Consider the following 21842-nt stretch of genomic DNA (forward strand, 5'->3'; position numbering starts at 1 on the left):
TGTGCTGTGATCGTCCCTCATTAGTCTATTTCCCCCCCTTTTTCCTTCGCTCGCCTCTTAATGATGACTGTGTTTCCTTCTCCTTTGCTCGGGATCAATACCAACGCTGCTCCTTCTCCCCGTCTCCTCCAGCACAATTTGTCAATACTGAATTTGGAGGAGGGAAAAAAGATGTTGCGGCGCGACAATGGCCTCTGCACCGTTGTTATGTAGGTTTCTGGGCTCATGCTGTGTGTGTGTGTGAGTGTGTGTTGGTTTCTACAGTGCAGCCAGGTGTGTGTCATCCCTCGTGGATATGGCTACACGTCCACGGCTGCTAGAAAACACATTCATCTTCCCAACACTAATAGTGAAAAGAGGAAGGGACTGCGGTGTGTCCGTCAGGAGACGACAGAGGATTAAAGGTGTTTCTGAATTAAAGATATACCCCCATTTCCTAAATTATAAAAAGTCGGTGGCAGGGAAGAGGTATGGCTTTCAGGGAGCATTAGAAGGATGATTAATTTGTCACCTCAGCGGAGAAGTGTGTGAGGTGTGGAGGTAGAGGTTATGAAGAGGCCCCGCTGTCCTTCCTTGCAGTAATGGGATTGTCTGCTTGCTGACGTCCTGAGCAAAAATTGAAAGCAGCAGACGGGCAACAACACACGGCTTGTTTTTATTTATTTTCCTTTTCTCTCATTTGGGGAATGTGCTCAATATGCAGTGCTGAGGTAAAGGTGTGACCCGTTCTCCTGCGCGTGCAAGACTAGGGAGAAGCATTAGAAGATAAAACACAGGCAGGGAAGGAACGACGACAAGAGAGATGCGAGTCAAAACAAGGGCCGCGTGACCACAGACATTCTCATCCATTCGATTTTTACGACTAATGCTCATGAAAATTAGTGACTCCCTTTCTTTGTACTCCAAGCAGTACATGTACCAATTTATTACCGTAGTAAAACAAAACAAGGACTTGGGTTTATATCACATATTCTGATCTTACAATGAGACAAAGGAGCTCATCAAAATGGAGACGCTTTGTTTTTACCATTATAACGCAGTTTTCCTTTTGCAAGACGTTGTCGTTCTCTTCCACAGCTCCATACAAGATAATTAAAATGTTCACTGTAATTATAGTCTAAGACTGAAAAATGAGGACTTCCTTGTGTGAGGAATGGAGTTGAGTGTTAGAGTCAGAGTGGAGTTAAGAAAGAGATAAAATATGGCTCAAATACTTCTCCTATTGCTGCTTTTTTTCGGGCATTTAAGGAAGAGAAACCGAACTTATGCCTTTTCTGTCCTCTCCTCATTTCCACTCCTCTTCTTCACAAAACTTTGCTATCTCGGTGCGATCAGACCTGTCAGGATAATGCTGGAGCTCATCCCAGGGAGGACGGTCGCAGACACAGATTGTCCCCTCTGAGGGCGTTTCTCACTTGTTTACCAGTTTTAGGCGACAAGCTGTATTTGAGACGAAGCAGAAAAACAGCTTTTATGGGGAGAAGAAAAAAGGTAGAGGTGCGAGAACAAGCGCTGCTATATCTGCTGTTGGTTCTGCCTAATTATAGGGACAACCATGCCACTTTGTTCCAGAAAATCTTTCAACACTTTCAAAACTGGAAGCCCCCCACTTTAGAAATATACATGTTATCCTGCTCCCTCCGTCACTCTCCTCCAGCACGGAGCTGCGGCACATTTTCCCTCTGACTTTTTCTTTTCTTCATAATACTCTTCATCGCCAAACCTTCTGGCTAATATGAGTGTGTTTGATTAGTCAAGTTGTTCTCAGTTCAACACCAGAAACGATTAGAAGCACGTGGCACCCCGAGAAACTTGCAAGAAAAGTAAAAAGCTGAGGTCTGACACACGGTAATTAGGAGGTGTTCCTTCTACCTTAAGTGGAAAAACACACACTGAATGAGGCGCTGTCTCGCAACCCTGATCAGCACCGTTTCCTCTCAATCCCGCCGACTCCCCGCGGAGTGCAGCCATGGGTGGAGAGACACAGGGGCAGGAAATGGAAAAGCAGTTTTCAACGGATAGAGGATTGGAGGTGACAATTTTCTGCCCTGCAGGGGTAGACATGCATGGCTGGCCTGACCTGCTGTGGAGGGCAAGATGGGAAAGCACTCTCCACACCTCCGGGGCCAGGCATACGTGCACCTCTCATGCCTCTTACCCAACCAAACGTGCATGCTGCCACATTTGACAGGCTAATATCAGAATTTGGTGTCGGAAAATGGGTTGGGTTGATGTTTTCAGGAAGCAGAAGATGTAAACAAAAGCAAACAGGTGTGAAAATAAGGAATAAAAAAGGGGTCGACTTCAATCACAAGACCATTGCTGATGGCTAATCACCGTAAAAGCCCAAACTCTGGCGTTTTTGCTTTCTCATGCTGAAAGGTGATTACATCTCTATTTCATTTCCATGCCTAAAAAAGCCACAATAGATTTACTCCACGATAAAGCAACACCATCCTAGAGAGAAGCATTAAAAGACTCGCATCCAGATAATCAGTGGAACAAAGATCCCGCTGCGTGTTAAGATTGTGCCTTCAGCTTTTGTTGATGTGAGCAACGATAAGATGAGAGCTGCGCCGGGGCAAGAGTCCGGCGTCGCATTTTCCTTTACTTCGGCGGTGATGCAGCAATCCGTCAAAGTCGAAATGTGTTCATTTACATCATGGCTGCATTTAAAAAAGAATAAATCCTTTTTTTAGTGCAAAGAAAAGAACCAGAATGATGAGTTGGACATTTCCCTGAAGTTCCAATGTTCACCGGAACCTTTTTCACACGCTTAAACAATAGTGTGCAGCACTGCTGCTAAACTGCTGATTGAGTAGCAATGTTAGGATATTTCTTGCCTCTATTTTACTTTTTTTTAGGTTTGTGTTTTTCCAAACGCTAGACTGCCCCAGTTCCTCTTATCCACCCACTTTTATTAAAGCTCTATTCTCACAGTAGGAGGGAAGTGAACCAAAAACCCACTTAAAATGTGTCTTTAGGGAGCGACCATCAAATATTGGGCCTATGGACTGTGGTCCATACGCTGTGATGTATGAGTTGTAGCATTGTCTGTTGTAGCAAAGTCTGCATGTGATGGAGGGAGCTGCTGATTTTCTGCAGCTCAGTAACAAAAGTCAACCTTCCATTGATGAACTACAGGACTGGCCGCTGGGTTTGATAAGAATTGATTTTACTCATGTTTTAAAACATTGTTGATGAAGTTGAAGATTTATAGTCAGCGCACATCTTAAAAGAAAGCTAATCCCGTATGGGATCCTTGCCGGCCCAGGATTTCTCATTGATTTGTCATTTCGGGCGACACGCTGACATGTGATAATCCTCCTGTCTGAGGAGAATAAAGACTGAAGATGGTTCTGAACCAGCAAAAAGCTGCATGGTCGCAAAAACTCTTCCTGGATTATTTCCAATAATTCGATGAGGGAAGATGAAGAGAAATTGCTCCATATTGCCAAGCAGCCAATTTCTGCATTGCCCACAGTCAGCAGAAAGCGTTGTCTGATAGCTTAAGTGGCTCTTTATATTTAAAATATAAATATAAAGATGGAGGGAGCCACTGTACTTGAGTCAGCTGAAAAAGCTTTTACAGTGAGGTGACAGCTCAGCAGGATTTTACTGTTGACTTGAACGTTTACCTGGACTCCGCCCACCGAGGCTCCTTTCCAACCTTACCCCCCCCCCCCCACACACACACACACACACACACACACACACCTATCCTCTGTCTCTCTGTATTTCACTTACTGTGATTACATTGGGAAAGGATCCAGCAGAGAACACACACACACACACACACACACACACTTACTCATCAGATTTGCAACTTTTCGAAACCACCATGGAGAGAATTTTGTTTAGTTGTTTTAACTTTGAAATATGGAATAATATTTATACCTTTTGAAATAAATTAGCACCACTTTGAAGCTATTTTGACATAATGCACTTCTTGTGATGAAGAGCCATAATAATTAACACTCCCGGTCATTTATTATGGTATTTAGCATCATGTTAATATTTCCAATATCACTAATGATTTATGCACGCAGTAGGTGCATGCTATAATTTACAAGAAAATAGTTATATTAGGAATAGTTTTCAGGATAACTGGAATATTCCTCACTGAAGCGCATGGATAAATACATTATTGTGAATTGAAATTGGTTTTACATTATTTATATTAAAATGATTGATAATTATAAATCACTGAAAACCACCAGTGCTTCATATTTCAGATTTTGAAGTAACTACACATGTTTCATGAGATTACATGATTTACTGAGCTGAACTTATCTCAGTACACTAGAAAAAAAGCACAATTAAACATAGGATTTCCTGTTGCTCTGGCAACACTGGCTAATAAAGTCAGAAAATTAATAGAAAACATTAGTTATTTGTGAATGCCAACACAGAATTATTGTCATATATTATAGTCACTCTGACTATTTCAGTTCAGCCATGTTGTCCGTTGTACTTTTTCTAATTTATCTTTATTTTTTTATTGTCTTTAATACGAGCAGGAGATTCACGGTGGAGTTCAAGAGTGAGCTGAGTCGTGTTGTGTTTGTGCATTTGAATCGAGTTAATAAGAACACCATCATTTACTGACACTCAAACACTAAACAGGAGCCTGAAGTCTCTAATTATGCTGCACGCTCCAGCACTTAAACGTATTAGAACCACAGGAAACCTTTCCATGTGTGTTTGTCTGCCGTGTGTTTGTGCTGAGGTGGTCAAAGTTGGGCACAGTTGATAATTACTTCGAAAGAAGTGAAGTCGGCGCGTCCTTCCTGATTGATTATTTTATTATTCCCTAAAATGTTACATCTTTTCAACAGTTATAATTGAAAGTCAGCTTTTACTAATTAGCTAAAAGTGGAAAGTTTGCTGTGATTAGCATTGTTCATGCTCATCAGACCTTTAATATTTTAATTTTCAGACCTCAGCATGTGATTGAAGGTAAGGTTTGGAAAAAAATACGGATGGTTTTAATGGTGAAATGAGCAGAAGATGCTCCCATTGTGAGGAAAAAAAACTTTATTGAGGAGGCTGCAGGCATTCACGTATAATGGCTGCCACAGGACTGGAAAGGAAATGTTCACGGCTCAGCTGTGAAGTTCGCAACCTCCCATGAATGGAGGCAGACTTCCCCCTGTGCAGTCAAACGGAAAGAAAACAGTTCCTACGCACAACTGCTCGCAGGCTCCGTCGGTTTTAAGATAAGATAAGAAGATAATGCGCTGCCTTATTTACTCTCAGAGGGGAGTGTGGTTAGCACAGAAATATTTCAGGTAAGTAAAGCAAACAGACCGAAAGGATGAAAATTAAAAAAAAAAAAAAAGTGTGTGTGTGTGTAAACCCCACCTCTCCATAGACCACAGTAATGTAGAGGCTTTGTGTTTATGACCTTTGTGGTAGAGAATGTCAGAAGAGTCAAACCAATAATCGACATGTCACGACTCCCCCACATGCTCAGATGAGGAGTAACTCTACACCAGCTACACACATTTCCATACAGACAGTTGCCTGTACTACCAGCCCCGAGGGCACTTTATAGAGCCTTTAGTAAGTATCTGAATCATATTTATGTGTGCGTTTAATCATTTTTCCTACATCTGGAAATGTGAGTTTCTGGGTTATGTCACGGAGAACCCCGACAATTCCATTCTAAATCATTGCCTTTTAGCATTTTCTTAGTTCGTGTCAAGGTCTCTGCATGTGTTGGGGGCAGGTTTTGGTGTCTAGTTCTGTCCGTTTTCATTTGTAAAGTATGATTGCGTCTGAAGCATTAGCAGACAAGTTGTGTCGGCTGGTGTCCAAATGGCTGTTTTTGTCTACATGAGCACGCCGCCAGAGAGAGTGATCCCCTACCTGTGTGCATTAGCTGCACAGCAGGCAGCGCTCCACACGCTGCAGTCCGCCTGCTTCCCCCAGCTGGGAGCTTTGATAATGGAGGAGGTGGCAGCAGGGATCAGGATATTACAGCATGAGCTCAGGGCGTATGAGTGTCTGCTACATCGCTTAGATGGATCGGCCGCCACCGATACCACCGGTTCCAAACACTGCCGCAGCGGTGTCACCGTCACCTCTTTCACTTGTGTTTTTCTCGCCTGTCTTAATTGTGTGGGTTTTGTGTCTGTGTGTGTTGGGTGTCCAGGCTGTGCCGAAACCCATAGCCATGGAGCCGTGTTGGGGGAGCAGAGCGGGTGTTCTGACGGTTCTACTGTATCTACCCAGAGTCCCATCTGGAATACCGCCACCAGGACAGTCTGGTATGGTCCTCTCGCACACACACACACACACACGCCATTACATGTTACTGTGGTAACAAGTAATTAACATTACAGTCTACAAATATGTGTTTTTTTATATGTTTTGATTGAAATAACCATGATGTAATGAGCAGCTATAGCATCACCAATATGTTCATGTAGAAGTGTCAGTCAAATGACTTTTTATGACTGTTTGCACCAACTCCTGTGTTGTGAGTAGTGTCTGATGCTGTAAACCTTCATCTGTCTCCAACCCTAAAATCCCTCATCAACCTCATTGTAAACTCACAGAAACAGCGCGCACCGTTTGTGATGCTTTTAGTTCTGTCTGTTTTTTTGGCGACTGGTGCTTCCCACGTGCCTGGCGGCAGCCTCTCAACAGCTCCCGTATTAATGGGTTTTGAAGAAAAGCAGAGTAAACATGCTGTTACAGCGTCCTTGAGCCTGGGTGTTTACCAGCATCATGAGCATTGAAACTATTTGTAGCCACATAAAGGAACTCTGTAGAACCTAAATAGTTTGATAGAAGGCATCAATTAGAAGTCGATGCTTTCTGTCGGCTTCTGTCCAACACATTTGGTTTTACTGGTAATGGAAGCAGAGTTGATGGGCTTTAAATATCATAGAGTCTCACTAGGAACCAGGAGTTTTCCAACATTTCACAGCTTAAAAGTGCTTTTAATAGAAGCAGAACACAGGAAAAACAAGGCACATCAAGAGTGTACAGCATCTGGGTGTAATCAAAGTGTTTCTATATGGTGAGAGTGGTATGGTCTTACTTTCGGCTCAGTGGTATAATGAATTATTCAGAAAAACTCTTGACATATGGCACCTTTTAAAAAGGGTCTAATGTGGTCAAACCTGCCTGGTTTTCCCTCCAAACCCTTCTCGTTGGATCAATTGTTCCCCTGAACGAGACATCCTGATTTCCCCCCGTCTGAGGTCATGTTGCCGCTATACGCAGAAGACATCTGATATCTCCCACCAGCTCACGCCGGCCGCTGTGTGGCCATAAAAATTAGTGAAAGGACAGCTGTACTTCCTCACCAGACCGGGAGCTCGTGCACCGTCAGCAAGAGGCCAATCTTCTCCCCATCCAGATCATCTTCCACCAAGCTCTAGTTCCACTCCCACCCACACGTATACATTTCCCAGTTTTTATTTTCTTTTTCTTCTCCCCTAAAGCTGTCTGGGAGATATTTAAAGTGTCTGGTTTTGTCTTTATACACTCTTAGAAATTCATGTTCAGATGGTTCTCCTTTGGTCAAGTAAAGGTGGTTGTATTTGGAAGCTGGTTCTATCTAAAAAAAAAAACCCTAGAACCTATAGGATTCTTTGTCAGCAGCTCTACCTGGAATGTAGAGAAGCAATTCCACCAAAAACCATATCTTGAATGGTATCATTTAAAACCCAGAGGGGATGCTATGCCAAAATCCCTTTTGTAGGAAGGGGCCCTCAACCTGTCTCAACCTGTGCAAGCAATTCCACCAACAAGGTGTTTATGTCTTCAAAACCTTTGTTTTTTCATATTTCCATTTTTTTCAGTAAAGTAATTAAACGTATGGCTTTTTAGCATCTTCCTTATGGAAGATGAAGAAGATGAAGAAGAACCCTTATGGAACCCTTCACAGCCTATGCTTCAATAGAATATAACAAAACAACAACAAAAAACAGTGACTAACACAGGAAATACAAAGGTAGCAGAAATTTAAGGAAATAAGTCATTTCTTAAGAGAGAAAGTAAATGTTTTACTCCACCCAGAGGCAATACTGATGGTATCAGACCCCCCAGAGAGCTCCATGGTAGAAAGTGCATTAGCAGCACCTGGAAGTGTAAGAGGCTAAAAGGGTCCGATAACTGGTATCGAACTGAACTGAATGCAACAGAATTCTACTAATTACAGCCGTGAGTCGTGAGTTCAGGTGCCTGATTTTAAAAGGGTTTGGGTTTAATGTGTAAATGCTTGACAATCCTTTTTGTCACATTTTATCCCCACTTAATAGTGATAATCACGCTGAGGTCATGGGTCATGACAACGCCACATAAAATGGCTTGTGTTAACACTTAAAAAAAACCTGATTGAAGGTATATTTTTTAAAGCCCGTCGTCCGACTCCTCTCTTCTTCCCATCCTCCCACCCCTTCACTCCCCAGAGAGGTTCTCAGCGGCGGGTCAGACAACAGTCCTCCATTGAAGTTAGCGTTCATGGGCGTGAAGTCACTGCAGGCTAGCTCCGCCCACTCTCGATGGGAGACACTTCAAGAGGAATCCTCGATGAGCGAGCCTGTTTTAGCCTGCGCTGCCATGCACTGCCTTCTCTTTTTTCCTCTTTGTTTTTGTCTTGTCCTCCTTTGCTTCACTCCCCTGAGGTGTTACCATTAACTGACCCTTCATGTGTGCGGGGGGGGGGGGGAAACAGCAGTGGTTTAAAAAGAGAGAACGGGAGAGGATAAAAGGGTGTAATAGCAGACTTTTTCCATACAGATGCCAGTTCTCAGCCTTTATTCTTCAGTCTCATATTGCACTATTTTACAGCTTTCTGTTAAAGTCTCAGACTGACAGCCAGCTCTTTTCATGCTGTTACATATCTTCCTCCAATGTGTTGTCTTTTGGAAAGGGACCTGGTGCCACAGCGTCCCAACAAGTCTCAGAAGTCGCAGATAAGAGAACGTCTCTTCTAGGCATGATTCCCTACATCTCCTTACTGGAAATCTCTGTTTGGCTTTGTGCTCTTTGTCCTTGTGCTATTGTAGAAACCACTAAATCACTCTGCTAATGAAAAAACATTTGATTTCCTATAAATTCAAATTATAATGATAATTCTGCCACAGTGGAATTTCAGCTCCAAGCATAAATTAAAAAGAGATTACTTTACATTTTATTTCCATATTTCCATCCGTAATTTTTTTTTGATGTTTGCTAATTAATCAAAAATGTACAACAATTACAGAAGTAACTGGAAAAGTACATATGTAGAAGACAAGAAGGTCAGTTAAACAAGGTACCCAGAGAATTCTGACACATTCTGTGACAGCTGTAATCAGCCGAGTTGCGGCGGATGAGCGGCATCAGCTGGACCCCCTATTCTGAGTGATTTTAAGCCACATTGACATGATGAATGAAGTGCAAGCAAAGCACTGACAGTCACGGCACAGAGCGATGGATGAATGGATGAAAGAAACGCTAAAGTCGTCCTATTTTTGGGTTCAGTCTTGGCTTTACTCACTCATGGAAATGACTGAAAATTAAAAGCTGAATTAGCCTGTTGGTGCAAAACCCACAGTTTTCTTTCTGAACTCTTATTGTGTTATTCTGACCTGACTTTTCTTTTTGCATAATCACCAAGCCAAATTATTGATCAGCGCCATATTGAGCGCCAACAGCCCATTTGACACAAGCTAAAGGAGAGGGCGCTCGGCTGACTGGTGGTACTTTCACTGCATTTTATCCTCATTTCTGTCCTGGTCCAGAAGCAGAGATCTCTCTTACATGGATGGATAATGTTTAAATTTGCTGGATGTTTTCCAGTTATTCATAATGAAAATGGGGGGACGGTAAGTGTTGAGTGGATTTGCGTTTGGAGCTGCACTATAGGCCTCTTTGAAACTTCTTGCTCAAGCTTACTGGGTCAATAGTGACACAGGCACAGCAGTATTTATAACAGCCCCCCTTTTCTGCACTAATCTGCCTTTTCAACATCAGAGATATTTTGAAAAAAAGGTACTGTAAGATGTTAAAAGTCTTCAAACTAGAGTAGCGCAACAGAGAAAGGGGGTATTAAAACGAAGACAGGTTCAGTAGGATGGCATGACAAGGGCAGAAATATACTTGCAAATGAAAACAAAGTTAGAGCTGCATCAGGAAGAGAAGGAGGTAAGGGATTAAAGGAGTGGTAAAAATAAGTGGAGCGGCTGGAAAGATCCTCAGCATTGCCGCCCCTCCCAATCCCCCAAAACCAGACTTGCACATTACTGCAGTTACACAAATATAAAAGCTTTTGACTAAGTGGGGATGAAGAAATGGACATATAAGCAGTTTCATTCTGTGTGATTAGTTTAGACTCTTTGTCTATACCTGCATTTCTAATTTGTTCTTCCAAATTGTTTCAGTTTCTCTTATTTTCATCCTTAGTTGCAGCAAAAAAAACAAATGTTGAACCTTATGCTGAGTCATTTTCACTTTGGCTGTGTTCCTAAAGAGAAAAAGGGAAAATTTATCCTGATACCAAGACAAGAAATTGATTCTTACCGTTTGCATTAAGAACATAGCAGTCATCAGTGTACAGAAAAGCGCAGTATTAATAAATCAAATCTCTTAGATAGCCGGTCCACAGAGGTTGGAAAGCGGACTGAAGACATTAATAAGCCCTTGGAAAAGTCTGCGAAACCTTTTTATTATCTATAAAAATGCAAGAAACTAAATCTTGAAATTATCGTTGCAAGCGATGCCAAACATTCCGATTGAAGCAATATCATTGCAAGAACAAGGTGTGTGTGCTTTTCTGATGTCGCTCTCAGATTTGATTTTTAGGAAACACAGAGATATCCTTCATCCCGTGATGTTCAGGAAGCAAGAGTGAGACTAATGAACACTGCCATGTGCTACTAATAAGACCTCCTTGTTAGAGCAAACCTGAATCCTGCACACCAACATCAAAGTGCTTCTATTTGCCCATCCTGTTTGTTGGCCTCAGCGTGCCACAGCTGCGGATAGGCGTAAATATTTGAATATCAATGTTTTATTGTTTGACCGACTTTGACTACTCTTGGTGGAGCAGATGCATGCTGTGGTGTTCTTCTGTTTACTATTACTCCAGATCTCATCCCACGGTGCCTTTATTGAGGGCGAGGGGAGACCCAGAAGCCAGGCTTTGATGCTCAGATAGAGGGGGCGGGGCCTGGAAATGAGGGTCGTCTCCAGGTTAACAGGAGCGCTCCTCCTGCCACAGATGTTTTCCAGCTGCAGACCTCATTTCTCACATCCAATCCTTGCTGATATTTGTACCTGGAGAATTTAGTCTCTCGTTAATGAACCCATTAGTCTATGAGGGGCCGGTGTGGAAGGTGGGTTAATGATGCGTCAACAGCACCTGACAAAACAATCACATTTAGGTGCCTGGTTGCAGTGAAGAAGCACTTCCATTCACCTGCAGCATGATTTGATTACTTTTGACCAATTAAATTTTGCAAATGGAGCCGTGTGTTTTCACCCGGACAAAATCAACATAATTATTGTCAATTTGTCAAAGGTGAACATTGGCGAGATGGAGAAATATTCAAATGTGACATCAGGATTGAATAAGTTTCTCATCCTCCCCCCCAGCTGTGTTTTGGATTCTGCACCTTCACATGGAGCTCATTAGGTTGAAATGTTGTGAAGGTGATTTTAGCGATGTGACGTAACTGGCGGCCATCCCAGCACATTTATCTCACCCTTGAGTCACAGCCATGAAAGTCATCAAGCTCCAGACAGCTGTAGGTCGGTTTGATTGCCGGAAGATTGACTCAGAAAATGCCTGAAAAGTCATTTTCCTGTCTGGTGTATCCTCCTTTATCCTTCAGTCCTTTTGCTAAACTTAAAAAAAAAAAAAAAAAAAAATATCTGGCTTCAGTATGAGGGAAGCATTCATAAAGCAACCGTATGTTTGGTCTTAGATGAAGGACGTTCCAACAGAGTAGAAGATAAAGAGCTCAGTTTCTAGCTCTACTTTTAGCAAGTTAAGAACTTCATTTAGGACCTCTGTCTGCATTCTAATCATAAGCTTGTTTTTCAATGCTTCCAAAGGCATTAGTTTTACGTGACAAACAATCGAGGACGGCTAACTCGCGTAATCCACTTTCCCGCTTAAAAAAACAACACCAAACAAGACTCACTTGAGTTTGAAATGTTGAAACCAGCCTGCATCCAAAGCACACAAAGAACAGAGCAGATTCTGTCTCACCGTTTTGGCTCCATCACGCCTGCAGATTGAGCGCCTGCCGTAATGACCGTGCGTTGTCAAGCCCACGGTTGTTGAGACGGCAGAGAGATGGCTGCACCTCGCAGGAGCCGCTATGGCTCCAACTCCCTCTCTTCCTGGAGCCACTGCCAAGGTGCCGTACTTCTCCAAGACACTCTGATGTGTTGGAGAATCTGGCATGGTTTCTTGCTTAAGAGAGGGAGGACAGGAGTGTGCAAGACGATCTTCGCTGTCTGCAGTGTTTGTCCGTTTGTCTCTGGCTGGTGAAACAGGATTCCCACAATCACACAGAGTCATATGAAGCTGCTTTTACTGTACATCGCTAGTCAGAGCTGCTGGATAAGAACAGACATTTAAATCACAGAGCGTTCTTGAACTGCTATCTGAGAACAAAATGTATTATTGTTGGTATATGATTGTCCTAATGATTGCCTGGTGAAGATAGACAGACGTCCCTGTTCGAGACACTTTTGCCTCTTAATGCTAAGACGAATGCTTCTACCTGTTTGCGTGCGAGTGGGTTTTCACCCCTGACTGAACCGCTGAAACAAACAAGATCTTCTCAAAACAACAGAAGGGATCCCTTATGCAGACACCTGAAACAGATACCTGTCTCTCTACATATATTCGCCCTGTTCTGCTATTTATTTCTTCTTACTGCTGCGACTTTGGGTCCTTTTTCATGAATCTGGAAGCTGTAGAAGTTGGTTTAGAATCTGTGGTCGAACTCTTTTTGCTGCTGATGAGTTAAACATTTGTCCTTGGCCTGTTTTTCTTTTTAGGTATAGCCATCGCCAGCGCTCTGGTAGACATATCCCAACAACGAGCCATGGACTTTAAAGAACGAGGTTTGAATCTGAAGCACCGCAAACACACCGTGCACCACCAGGGAACCTGTGTTTGAACCCGATACCCTTGGGCGGGAAGACTGCATGTCCTACTACTTCGATGGAGGAGGATTTCGCCTCACACCTTTTGTTGACTGGAGTGAGAGGCACCTTAATTGGACCTTTTCGAACCTCTTCTTGGGTGGCGTGTTTTCCTCAGTAAGCCCCTAACTGGTGAAACCCACATGTGGCTCCCCTTTCTTCCAGATGCAGGCGAAAAAAGCCTGTTTTAACATATCCCCGGTGTGCAAATCTTCTTCCTGACAGGCCAGAGGAGCAAACGTTTTAAGTCTGGATGTTAATGAGTGCTTGTTAGTCACTCCACAGCTTTGATAGTTGCTGTCAGAGCATTCAGACGTTTCTCCTGCTTTGAATCTCCAGGGCCGTCGGCCATATCGACAAAGGAAAACACTTGTTTTACACCAATAAGCCATGCCGATTTGGCTTTTAAGCTTCTGTGAGCTGAAATTAACTGAGGTGAAATTAAGTCCTCCACACTCAACCTCTGGAGCAAAGAAGCAACAACGCGGACTCTAACTGAAATCAATTGTAGTGGGAGGCGGTCTGTGAAAACAGCTCGCTCGAGGCCAAAGTATCCGTGGAATCTTTAAGGCTGCTGCTGCTGGATGCAAGTGTTAACATGCAAACCAACATGTGATGTTCAACATTTTGATACCTGCTCAGGTTCTCTGTAACAGAGAAGGGTCTTTTGTAATCTGTTGTAGCGCTGGGGCTCACACATCTCTATATATGCACGAGTGTTTTACCAGTACAGTAGCACCCTCTGTGAGATAATATTATGCAAATAATCCAAAAAAGTAGGGTTTATTCCTGGCTGTGATGCAAGTTCAAGGTCAGTATCATCAAACTGGTATTCACGGGATGAATATTGCATTTATTGCTGTGTGGATATGTTCCCAATTTCCTTTAAACTGGTCATGTTTACTTTAATTGTGATAAACACTGTTTTTGATGTCTATTCAGCTACTGTTTGGGGATCAGACGTCAAACCATCAGCTTTGTGTTCTTTCTGTGAATCGCCATGTATGGCTAATCAGGGTCACGGGGGGCTCCTGGAGAGCCAAGATTCAAACCCAGAACCTTTTTTTCCCACGTTCACCACTGCGCCAGTGTGCTGCCATGTTTGCACTTGCAGAAATTTGCAAGTGGAATTATTTTACTTACGTGCAAATATCCGAAACTTACTCTTTACACTAAAATACGGATGAATATCAGTTGTGTGCACGTAGCACTAGTGGCATAGACAGCTCCTTAATTTGTGACACCCACGTCCAAACAGTTTTTCCTTGTTGTGTTTTTGTCTATTTACATATTGACCCTCTGCTCACCAAATCTTTATTACCATCTTCCACAAATCCATTTTCTGTTCTCGAGCCAGAAATAATATCACGGGTGAGCTGGATCGTACAGTGTTCATGATGCCAAGAGCTGTCTGGTTCAGATTGGCTGGGAACAGGTTAAGAGGTCATAGGTCAACCCCGCTGACTAAAACACAGCAACCCGCACTGAACCGCCAAAGGTTTGGTTATTTTTTTCCGTGAAAGCTCTTAACCAACAGTGATCTCAAACACGATGAGGCGCAAAACTGCTTTTTCTGGCTGAAGATGTTCCTCCTTTACAGTCTAAACAGGGCTAGTAACCGAATCAGGAAATTATTCAGGTTATTCAGAGGATATCGTTGGAATAAGATGGCACAAACTGAGCCGGTATTTGTGTTCGTAGGTTACAATAACATTCCATCTTTTCTTTTTAATCTGTGTGAAGAGCATGAAATGTATGTGGATGAGGTCAACCCTGGAAATTACTTTATGCTTTAACGGCAACACATTCCATGTTTCCTGCATATCTGGATGGAGACGGTCTGAAATAACACGTAAATGAAGATGAGTCCATTAAAACACGGGGATGTCACTTTCTCTCCAGAACAATTTATTATTCTATGAATATCATGATAGAAGTCACTTTTTTAAAAATAAATCGGGCATAAAGTCGATCTTTATGTGTTTTCATTTTGTTTTGTCTGTTTTTGTTGGGTTTTATGGCCTCTTGCACCAGTTTGTTATCAAGAATTTACAAAAGGCAGCTTACAACAATGTCCACAGGAGCATAAATTTGAAGGATGATTAAAATGATTTGGAGCATCGTTTTGAGCAGATGTGTTTTCCAGCAGATTCTCACACATTTACACATCCTATCAGAAGCCTTTTGGCTTTCTAAAGCACATAGAATCTAAAGCTCAGCACTGAAATGGACCCATTTGTCAAATAATGATGCCTTCTGCAAGAGTAATATGAGATCAGTATCAAACGGCAGCTCACTTCCAAAAGTTGAAGCAGGCCATGATTTAACCATGTCAGATTAAGAGACAAAAGTCTCGTATCCTGTTGTACGACGCGTTTACTGACAAGTGTCAGTGGTATAACCATCATCTTTGTATTGAAACTGCATTCTCCTTTCAGCCTTTGTCCTGTCGCAGCGTTGAATCCAAGGGCGGCCCGGTGTCACCCCCATCTATAATTAAACCCAAATGCACCGGCAGCGCCGCGCGTTGTCACATTCAGTGAAAATGTATCCGGCCATTTTAACATCTGCATCATTCACTGACAGTTGCTTTGCTTTTGAATGGAGTGCTGATTATGGTTATCAGCTGTTGGACTGGTTGAAATCCAAAGCTGGACACAGTGTCGGAAACAGAGGTATAAACTAAATGAATAAGTCACCGACTGTTGCGAAGCCTAACAACATTTAACAGATAGCAGATCTTTAAGGCAGACCTGGTATTTGTCTTTTGAAAGGATGCTGTTAATGTCAGAATCAGCGGTCAGCAGGTGATGGAACGATTCCTCCGTTTGCTCCTCTGGGCTGACAGACCGCCTGAAAGGCTGCAGCGTTTAAGTGGACTTCTGGCATCGCTGCTCTGTTTACTACCTGTGTGGCGCTGGGGAAAAGCAGTGAAAGCTGCACTTTTCCCTTTATCCTGATCTAAGATGTTTTTAAAGAGTTCCTCCCTATTAAGGGTGCTTTGTATTTTTAGTCAATCAATGTGTGTAAAGCTTCTCTCTGTTCCTTCTCATGACACCACTTTCCCTGCAGTGAACCCTGTCTTCTCATCAGGACCAAAGCCATCAAGGGCTTCTCTGTACGGTACCTGATAATTCCATTAAAGGCAGTAAAATCCAGGAAATTAATAATTCATAGACTCATGTTTGGAATCAGTTATGTGTGTGTGTGTGTGTTTTTTAATTAAACCACCTACCATCAACAGTTTCACTTATATCCACTTCCCTGCAGTCAAATAAAAATCAGCAAAGATGTGAAAGTCGAATAAAAGAAAAAAGAACTCAAACATGTTTTGGAATGAAGATGGGATGTTTGGCGAAAGCCGCAGCTGCTCGACTGTGGCGAGCCTCGAGCACAGGAGTGAAGACAAAGAGCCTCAGATGGTTCTAGTATGGATTCTGCATATCCCAACACACCGGCGTTACAGCCACCAAGGAAGTGCTGTTGGGACGCAAAACAGTGTTATTTCAGCACTACTTTAAAAACAAGACTGTATACATGTTAAAGCAGGACAAAGACTCTGTCGTTGCAGATTAATTTTGTCTACGTTGGACTCATTTAATGCACGATCCAAACGTGACCGAATGGACCAGCTAGAGTAGGATAATGCTCAGTCACAGTGAGATGTCCTGCTCATCCATCAGCCTCTTCTTGCCCTCTCTCAGCCGGAGAGGCAGCGTTTCACCGTGCACGCACCCAGAACCAGAATCCCACCATCACAACAGCAGTTGCTGCTGATGACGTGGTCCTTGTTTTCCTGACAGCGTTCACAGCTCAATCCCAGCATGCATTGCTCCCGCTTTATTTTCCAAGCAACAATGCTGAGTCATATCTCCAGTAACCATGGCGATAAAGCAAGGGTCAGTTTAAGGATCGAGGTGATCAGACCACACCTGTTGTGAACTATCTACTAATAAAACATCTCTGTTTCATATCTATATATTATTAAAAGAATCAGTCCACTCTGATAAAATATGACGATACACTCACTATAATTAAAAGTCTTTAGCTAAAGGCTGCAGTCGAGGAGATTTTAGTTAATGGACTTTGTTCTTGGAGCTGTAAACAACCAAAACTGACAACTGAGCTCGACTATTTCTTTAATAACAGTCTTGAAAGGTCCAGTTTTAAAATGTACTTAAATGACTTTATTTTCCAGAGGATGTGTCCTGACCTTTTGTGAATTAAGAACCAATAACGAGTTGGATCTATGCTTATATACATTAATATCCCTACTTCAGAATCATATAAATTCTTACTGAAAGATTAATCATCCAATGTGAAAAATGAGTTTCATGTGATTCCAGTATTTCTGAACTGCAATAACAAGCAACCGTTACAATTATTAAAAATAAAGGGTTATTTACACATGTACAGTTTATCTAGGCGGCTTTGAATAAATTTACTGAAAAATTGCGACTACAGCATATAATCAAAAGTCAAACCAATTTTCTGGCAATTTAAAACGATAATGTACTTTTTCTACTTCCGGTAAAGATTTATTATCCTCTGAAACATCTCAGAGGATACAACATCTTTTTTTTAAAACACTGGGCGGAAAATGTCAGCTCTATTTTCCAGGATTTTTTTTTTCCAGTTTGTTCTACTGAACTTTTGCTCTGTGTTTTTAGTCGACGACTTTCTCAGGACTTATAGATTTGTTTGATTTCTTTGCATTATAACTTCTTAAAAATCAAATATTCATACGAACTGTGTGGCATATATTTCAGGTTTTTTGGCAAGCAACAGTAATAATGTGAAAAAATAAAGGTTTCAGAAAACTTGTGTCTTTGTTGACCTTCCTGTGTGCTGATCTTGAGGATGATTTTCATCAGAAGGTCTGAGGTCACAGGTTTAAAGAATCCTGGGTGAAGTCTTGAGGCCATGAACCCAGTCCTCGATGGCAGCAATCCAACCGGGCTTTCGGACTGACCGCGGAAACCTGTGATCCAGGACTGGGTTCCAACACCAACACGAGTGATTAGTGCCATAAAGTGGGTCCACCTCATTCACACAACCGTCTGTAATTTCATCTTTTCTTCTCAGATGACTTTACCCAATCAAGCCGTGGTTCATACGACCCTTAAGAGCCGCCTGATGACAGTAACGACCCCCACGAGGTTAAATATCTGCGAATGCTCATTGGTCCACAGCTGATGACTCTGACAGTAAATGTCTTCAGAACATGACCTTTAACCCAAACAGTTCAAACTCACATCGTCACGAGGCGTTTAAGTGCAGCATGTGAGCGTCTTCTCATGGTTATTCACTATAATAACACCATGTGCGTCCAGTCTGGGTGGTTTAACAGTTTTAATCCTTAATTTTGTACAATAGATTTTACATTTTCACAAGCTAAGTAGAGAATGATGCTGGGTCATTTGCAAAAAGCTCTTTTTCCATTTTAAACCACTGATGGAACAGATGGTTCAGCTTTTATTTCCTGTTTTTTGGGGTTCTTTTACATGACATGGAGGCGGCCCCAGCGTTCAGTCCCTGGAAATAGTGACCATCTTCATTTGCTTCATTTTAGAATCCAGCGTGATTTTCATCGTGACACTGGAGGTGGAACATACAAAACGATACAGTAAGACAAGAGTCTGAGAAATGCGAACAGTCCCATGATTTCTCTTCAAACTTCAGATCAAAGTGCTTTTTTGCAACATTCCTGCATCAAATAATCAGACGCTGAATCTCCTCCGCCTCGGTTATCATGCATTTTTCTTTTCCGTTTAGCTTTTGGTTAATGTCGTCTTCATTATGTCCGCAGTAAAACCAAAACAGTAGAATATGTAAAAAATAACCCTTTCTGTCTTGTTTAACTCCTTGAAATGGTGAAAAAAAAAAAGGTAGAAAAATAAGTTCAAATTTCAGCCCAAAAATAATAATCAATGCTATATTTCTGGAACATTACGTGAGGATCTCTAAAATAACAAACACTGATATTCTCTTCTGCATATGCAACAATATTCCATAATCATCTACATACTGGGAGAATTATACAGATGCCTTCAATCATTTAACATTATTTTAAAAAACAAATAAAAAAAACAATGCTTCCTTCTTTAGTCTATGTTGAATCTGATGGATAAAATAGCAAATATAATAGAATACCATGATTTCAACTGTTTGCTTTAGAGTTTCAGCCAAGTACACGCGAGGAATTTACAGTGTTTGTCTTGGTCAATAACATAAAGTTCGACTTGACATGACTGTGTTTTGAGACGCTCCATAAACCCCCAGCAGCATGTTTGTTCCCATCAGTGCCCAGGTGTCAAAAGTTCCCAAACAGGCTGCAGTGATGTATAGAATATTATACTGTCAGGAAGTTTGTCAAAAAAATAAATAAATAGGGATGATCTGGTGGTGCTGAGACGTAGGTGACATGCAAAAAGCTTTGATGAAATGAAGCCTACAGTGTAAGAGGAACTGAGTAGGAGAGTTGGCTAAAGTCCACCAGAGAACCAGTGTCACAGTAGTTCAGACAGCAGCAGTCCGTCTGCTTCAATGTTAGCCAGATGTGCCGTCATGGTTCTGACACGACGGTGGCTCATACTACAGCTGCAGCAACTCATTTTTGTAGAGTTCAGTCTAAGGGAGAGAGGACAAGACAGCAGAGCTTTGTTGCACTCACATATGTTCCATTTAATTTTGTTTTTAAATCCGTACGTCGGAATTGTAGTTAGATTGTTATAAAACGGTAAAGTAGGTGTTTCGACGTTTTCTGCTTTAAGATAGGTTAGAATGTTTGGAGATGAGTCTTAGACACAAGCAGCTGCATAGCCTTGGACCATAGAGCTAGCTAAGCAACCAAATGCATCTGTTCATTGCTTGTTTCCGAGTAGCTTCATGCTCTTCAACGTTGTCCAAACAGAACCTGTGTGTGTACAACTTAAGCTGTTTATGCGATCACATATTGGTAGCTAGCCTATAATATCCGGACCAATTCAGTGTTTTAGCTCTCTGGTGGTGACCGAGGTTGAATCGCTTGAACAACAAATGACAAAAGGAACGACCCGTGGCGCGTATTTTAGTCTGACTGTGTGTAAATGTGCGGTGTGTGTTCCCGGGCCTTTGCTCGTGTGCTTTTGCCAGTGGCGATGCACGCTCAGTTCGAGCTACGCTAAAGATGGTTCGGGTACAGATGGTCAAAGTCCTCTGATGGTTTCTGTTGCTGCCTTTCAACCAAGGGAAAAGGCTCAAAATGACGTGTTTGTTGGTGGAAATCCAGCTGGGCGCTTTGTGAGATATGACACATCAGAACACAACAGTTGCTGAACACCCGATTAACATTAGCGATCACTGAACCGACTGTGACTTTTAAGCAAAAGACCCCATCAATAGCCTGAACACACAGACAGACATCAGTGAGAACACATTGGAAAACTCTGCAAACGGATGCTAATTTACATGGCGTGTACCCTTATCCAAGTTTATTAGAAGGATGTCCTCCAATATTTTCTCTGTGCCGCTCTACGGAGCATCACTGAAGCTATAAAACATTTTAAAACCCAAACAGAACACTGCCAACTGAGTTAACATTTACAGCTGCAATGCAAAACAATTACAAAGAACTATAAAACAAGAGTACTTCCCAAAAATGATTAAAAACACAGAATAGAGAGAGAATCTAGAAGGAAATAAAATACAACAGGCTTTACTGAGAAGGATATATTGTTTTGTTATTCTTTTCCTTTTATACAAATGTGTGTTTGTCCAGTCCAATGTCGTTCGGTGCTGTGAAGCAGCGAAGCTACAAGACGTCTGGCAGGCGGCAGTACCACAGCCCCAGCAGCGGGGGCAGCAGAGAGGACAGGAATGTGGACCGTCTGGATACAGCTGAGTTTCTCAGAATGGCGTTGGATGAGCTCGGATTGTCTATCTGCGGGTCCTGGCAGACAGAAGGAGAAACAGAAAGAGTTTATTTCAGCTCACTTTTCCACTTTACGATGAAAAAAGTTTTACAAAACTAAATATGAATCCAGCATCAGCAGATTTTGGGACGCAAGGCACTGCAAACTGTCAAAAACTTAATGACGACTTCTGGTTTTAGGTACACAAGATGGGGCTGTTTAACTCAATTATATCTCATTTTTAAACATAAGCAGTCGTGTGATACCAAGAATATGAGAAAAGGTTGTTTTGTTTCAAACCCAAATGCCACTGTGGAAAGTTTAAAAAGTGCATGTGGCCTCTGGACTGGCCTCTGTGTGTGTGTGTGTGTGTGCACGTGCCTCACCGCTGGTCTTTGGCTTGCTAATAAAACTGCGAGCTAATGGCTTGGTCATCTCCCCCAGACCTGTCCCTGCCGCCATTAAATGTCACTCTAGTGCCTTATTATTGCACAATGACATTTACAGTGAACTTTAAAAGCCACCAGATAAGCAACAATTCCATTTGAGCCTCAAAGGAACTACAAAGAAGTTCAGTTTACAAAGAAGGATTGCCATGGCGGCTATCTTTAGAGGGAGGTCAGAGACTTCCCTCAGCCGGGTCGTTTTGGGATTATCAGTTAACTTGAAGACTTGACTCGAGGTTATTAGTAAAATTGTCATCTCTGATGGGCGAAATGACGCAAAATATGTAAATAGCTCCTTTGATGGTGTTTTCCATCTAAAGACAGAACGCTTAGTGACATAATT

At 42.1% G+C, this 21842-nt stretch overlaps 2 protein-coding genes across 8 annotated transcripts in view; one reads left to right on the forward strand and one right to left on the reverse strand.

The window, feature by feature from the left end:
* atrnl1a (attractin-like 1a) overlaps positions 1–15133 on the forward strand; it is a 104369-nt gene extending 89236 nt beyond the window's left edge. For all 6 annotated transcript variants that reach the window (XM_029835533.1, XM_029835534.1, XM_029835531.1 and 3 more), the window contains 2 exons: positions 6158–6272; positions 13015–15133. In XM_029835533.1, coding sequence (XP_029691393.1) covers positions 6158–6272; positions 13015–13136 — 237 coding nt within the window. In that variant the 3' untranslated portion in view covers positions 13137–15133. The remainder of the gene's footprint in view (positions 1–6157; positions 6273–13014) is intronic.
* Positions 15134–18869: 3736 nt separating this feature from the next.
* Positions 18870–21842, reverse strand: part of gfra1a (gdnf family receptor alpha 1a) — a 52697-nt gene continuing 49724 nt past the window's right edge. For both annotated transcript variants that reach the window (XM_011603143.2, XM_029835668.1), the window contains one exon: positions 18870–21091. In XM_011603143.2, the coding sequence (XP_011601445.1) occupies positions 20954–21091 (138 nt within the window). In that variant the 3' untranslated portion in view covers positions 18870–20953. The remainder of the gene's footprint in view (positions 21092–21842) is intronic.

The sequence above is a fragment of the Takifugu rubripes genome, chromosome 4 (assembly GCF_901000725.2).
Source record: "Takifugu rubripes chromosome 4, fTakRub1.2, whole genome shotgun sequence".
Lineage (NCBI taxonomy): Eukaryota > Metazoa > Chordata > Actinopteri > Tetraodontiformes > Tetraodontidae > Takifugu > Takifugu rubripes.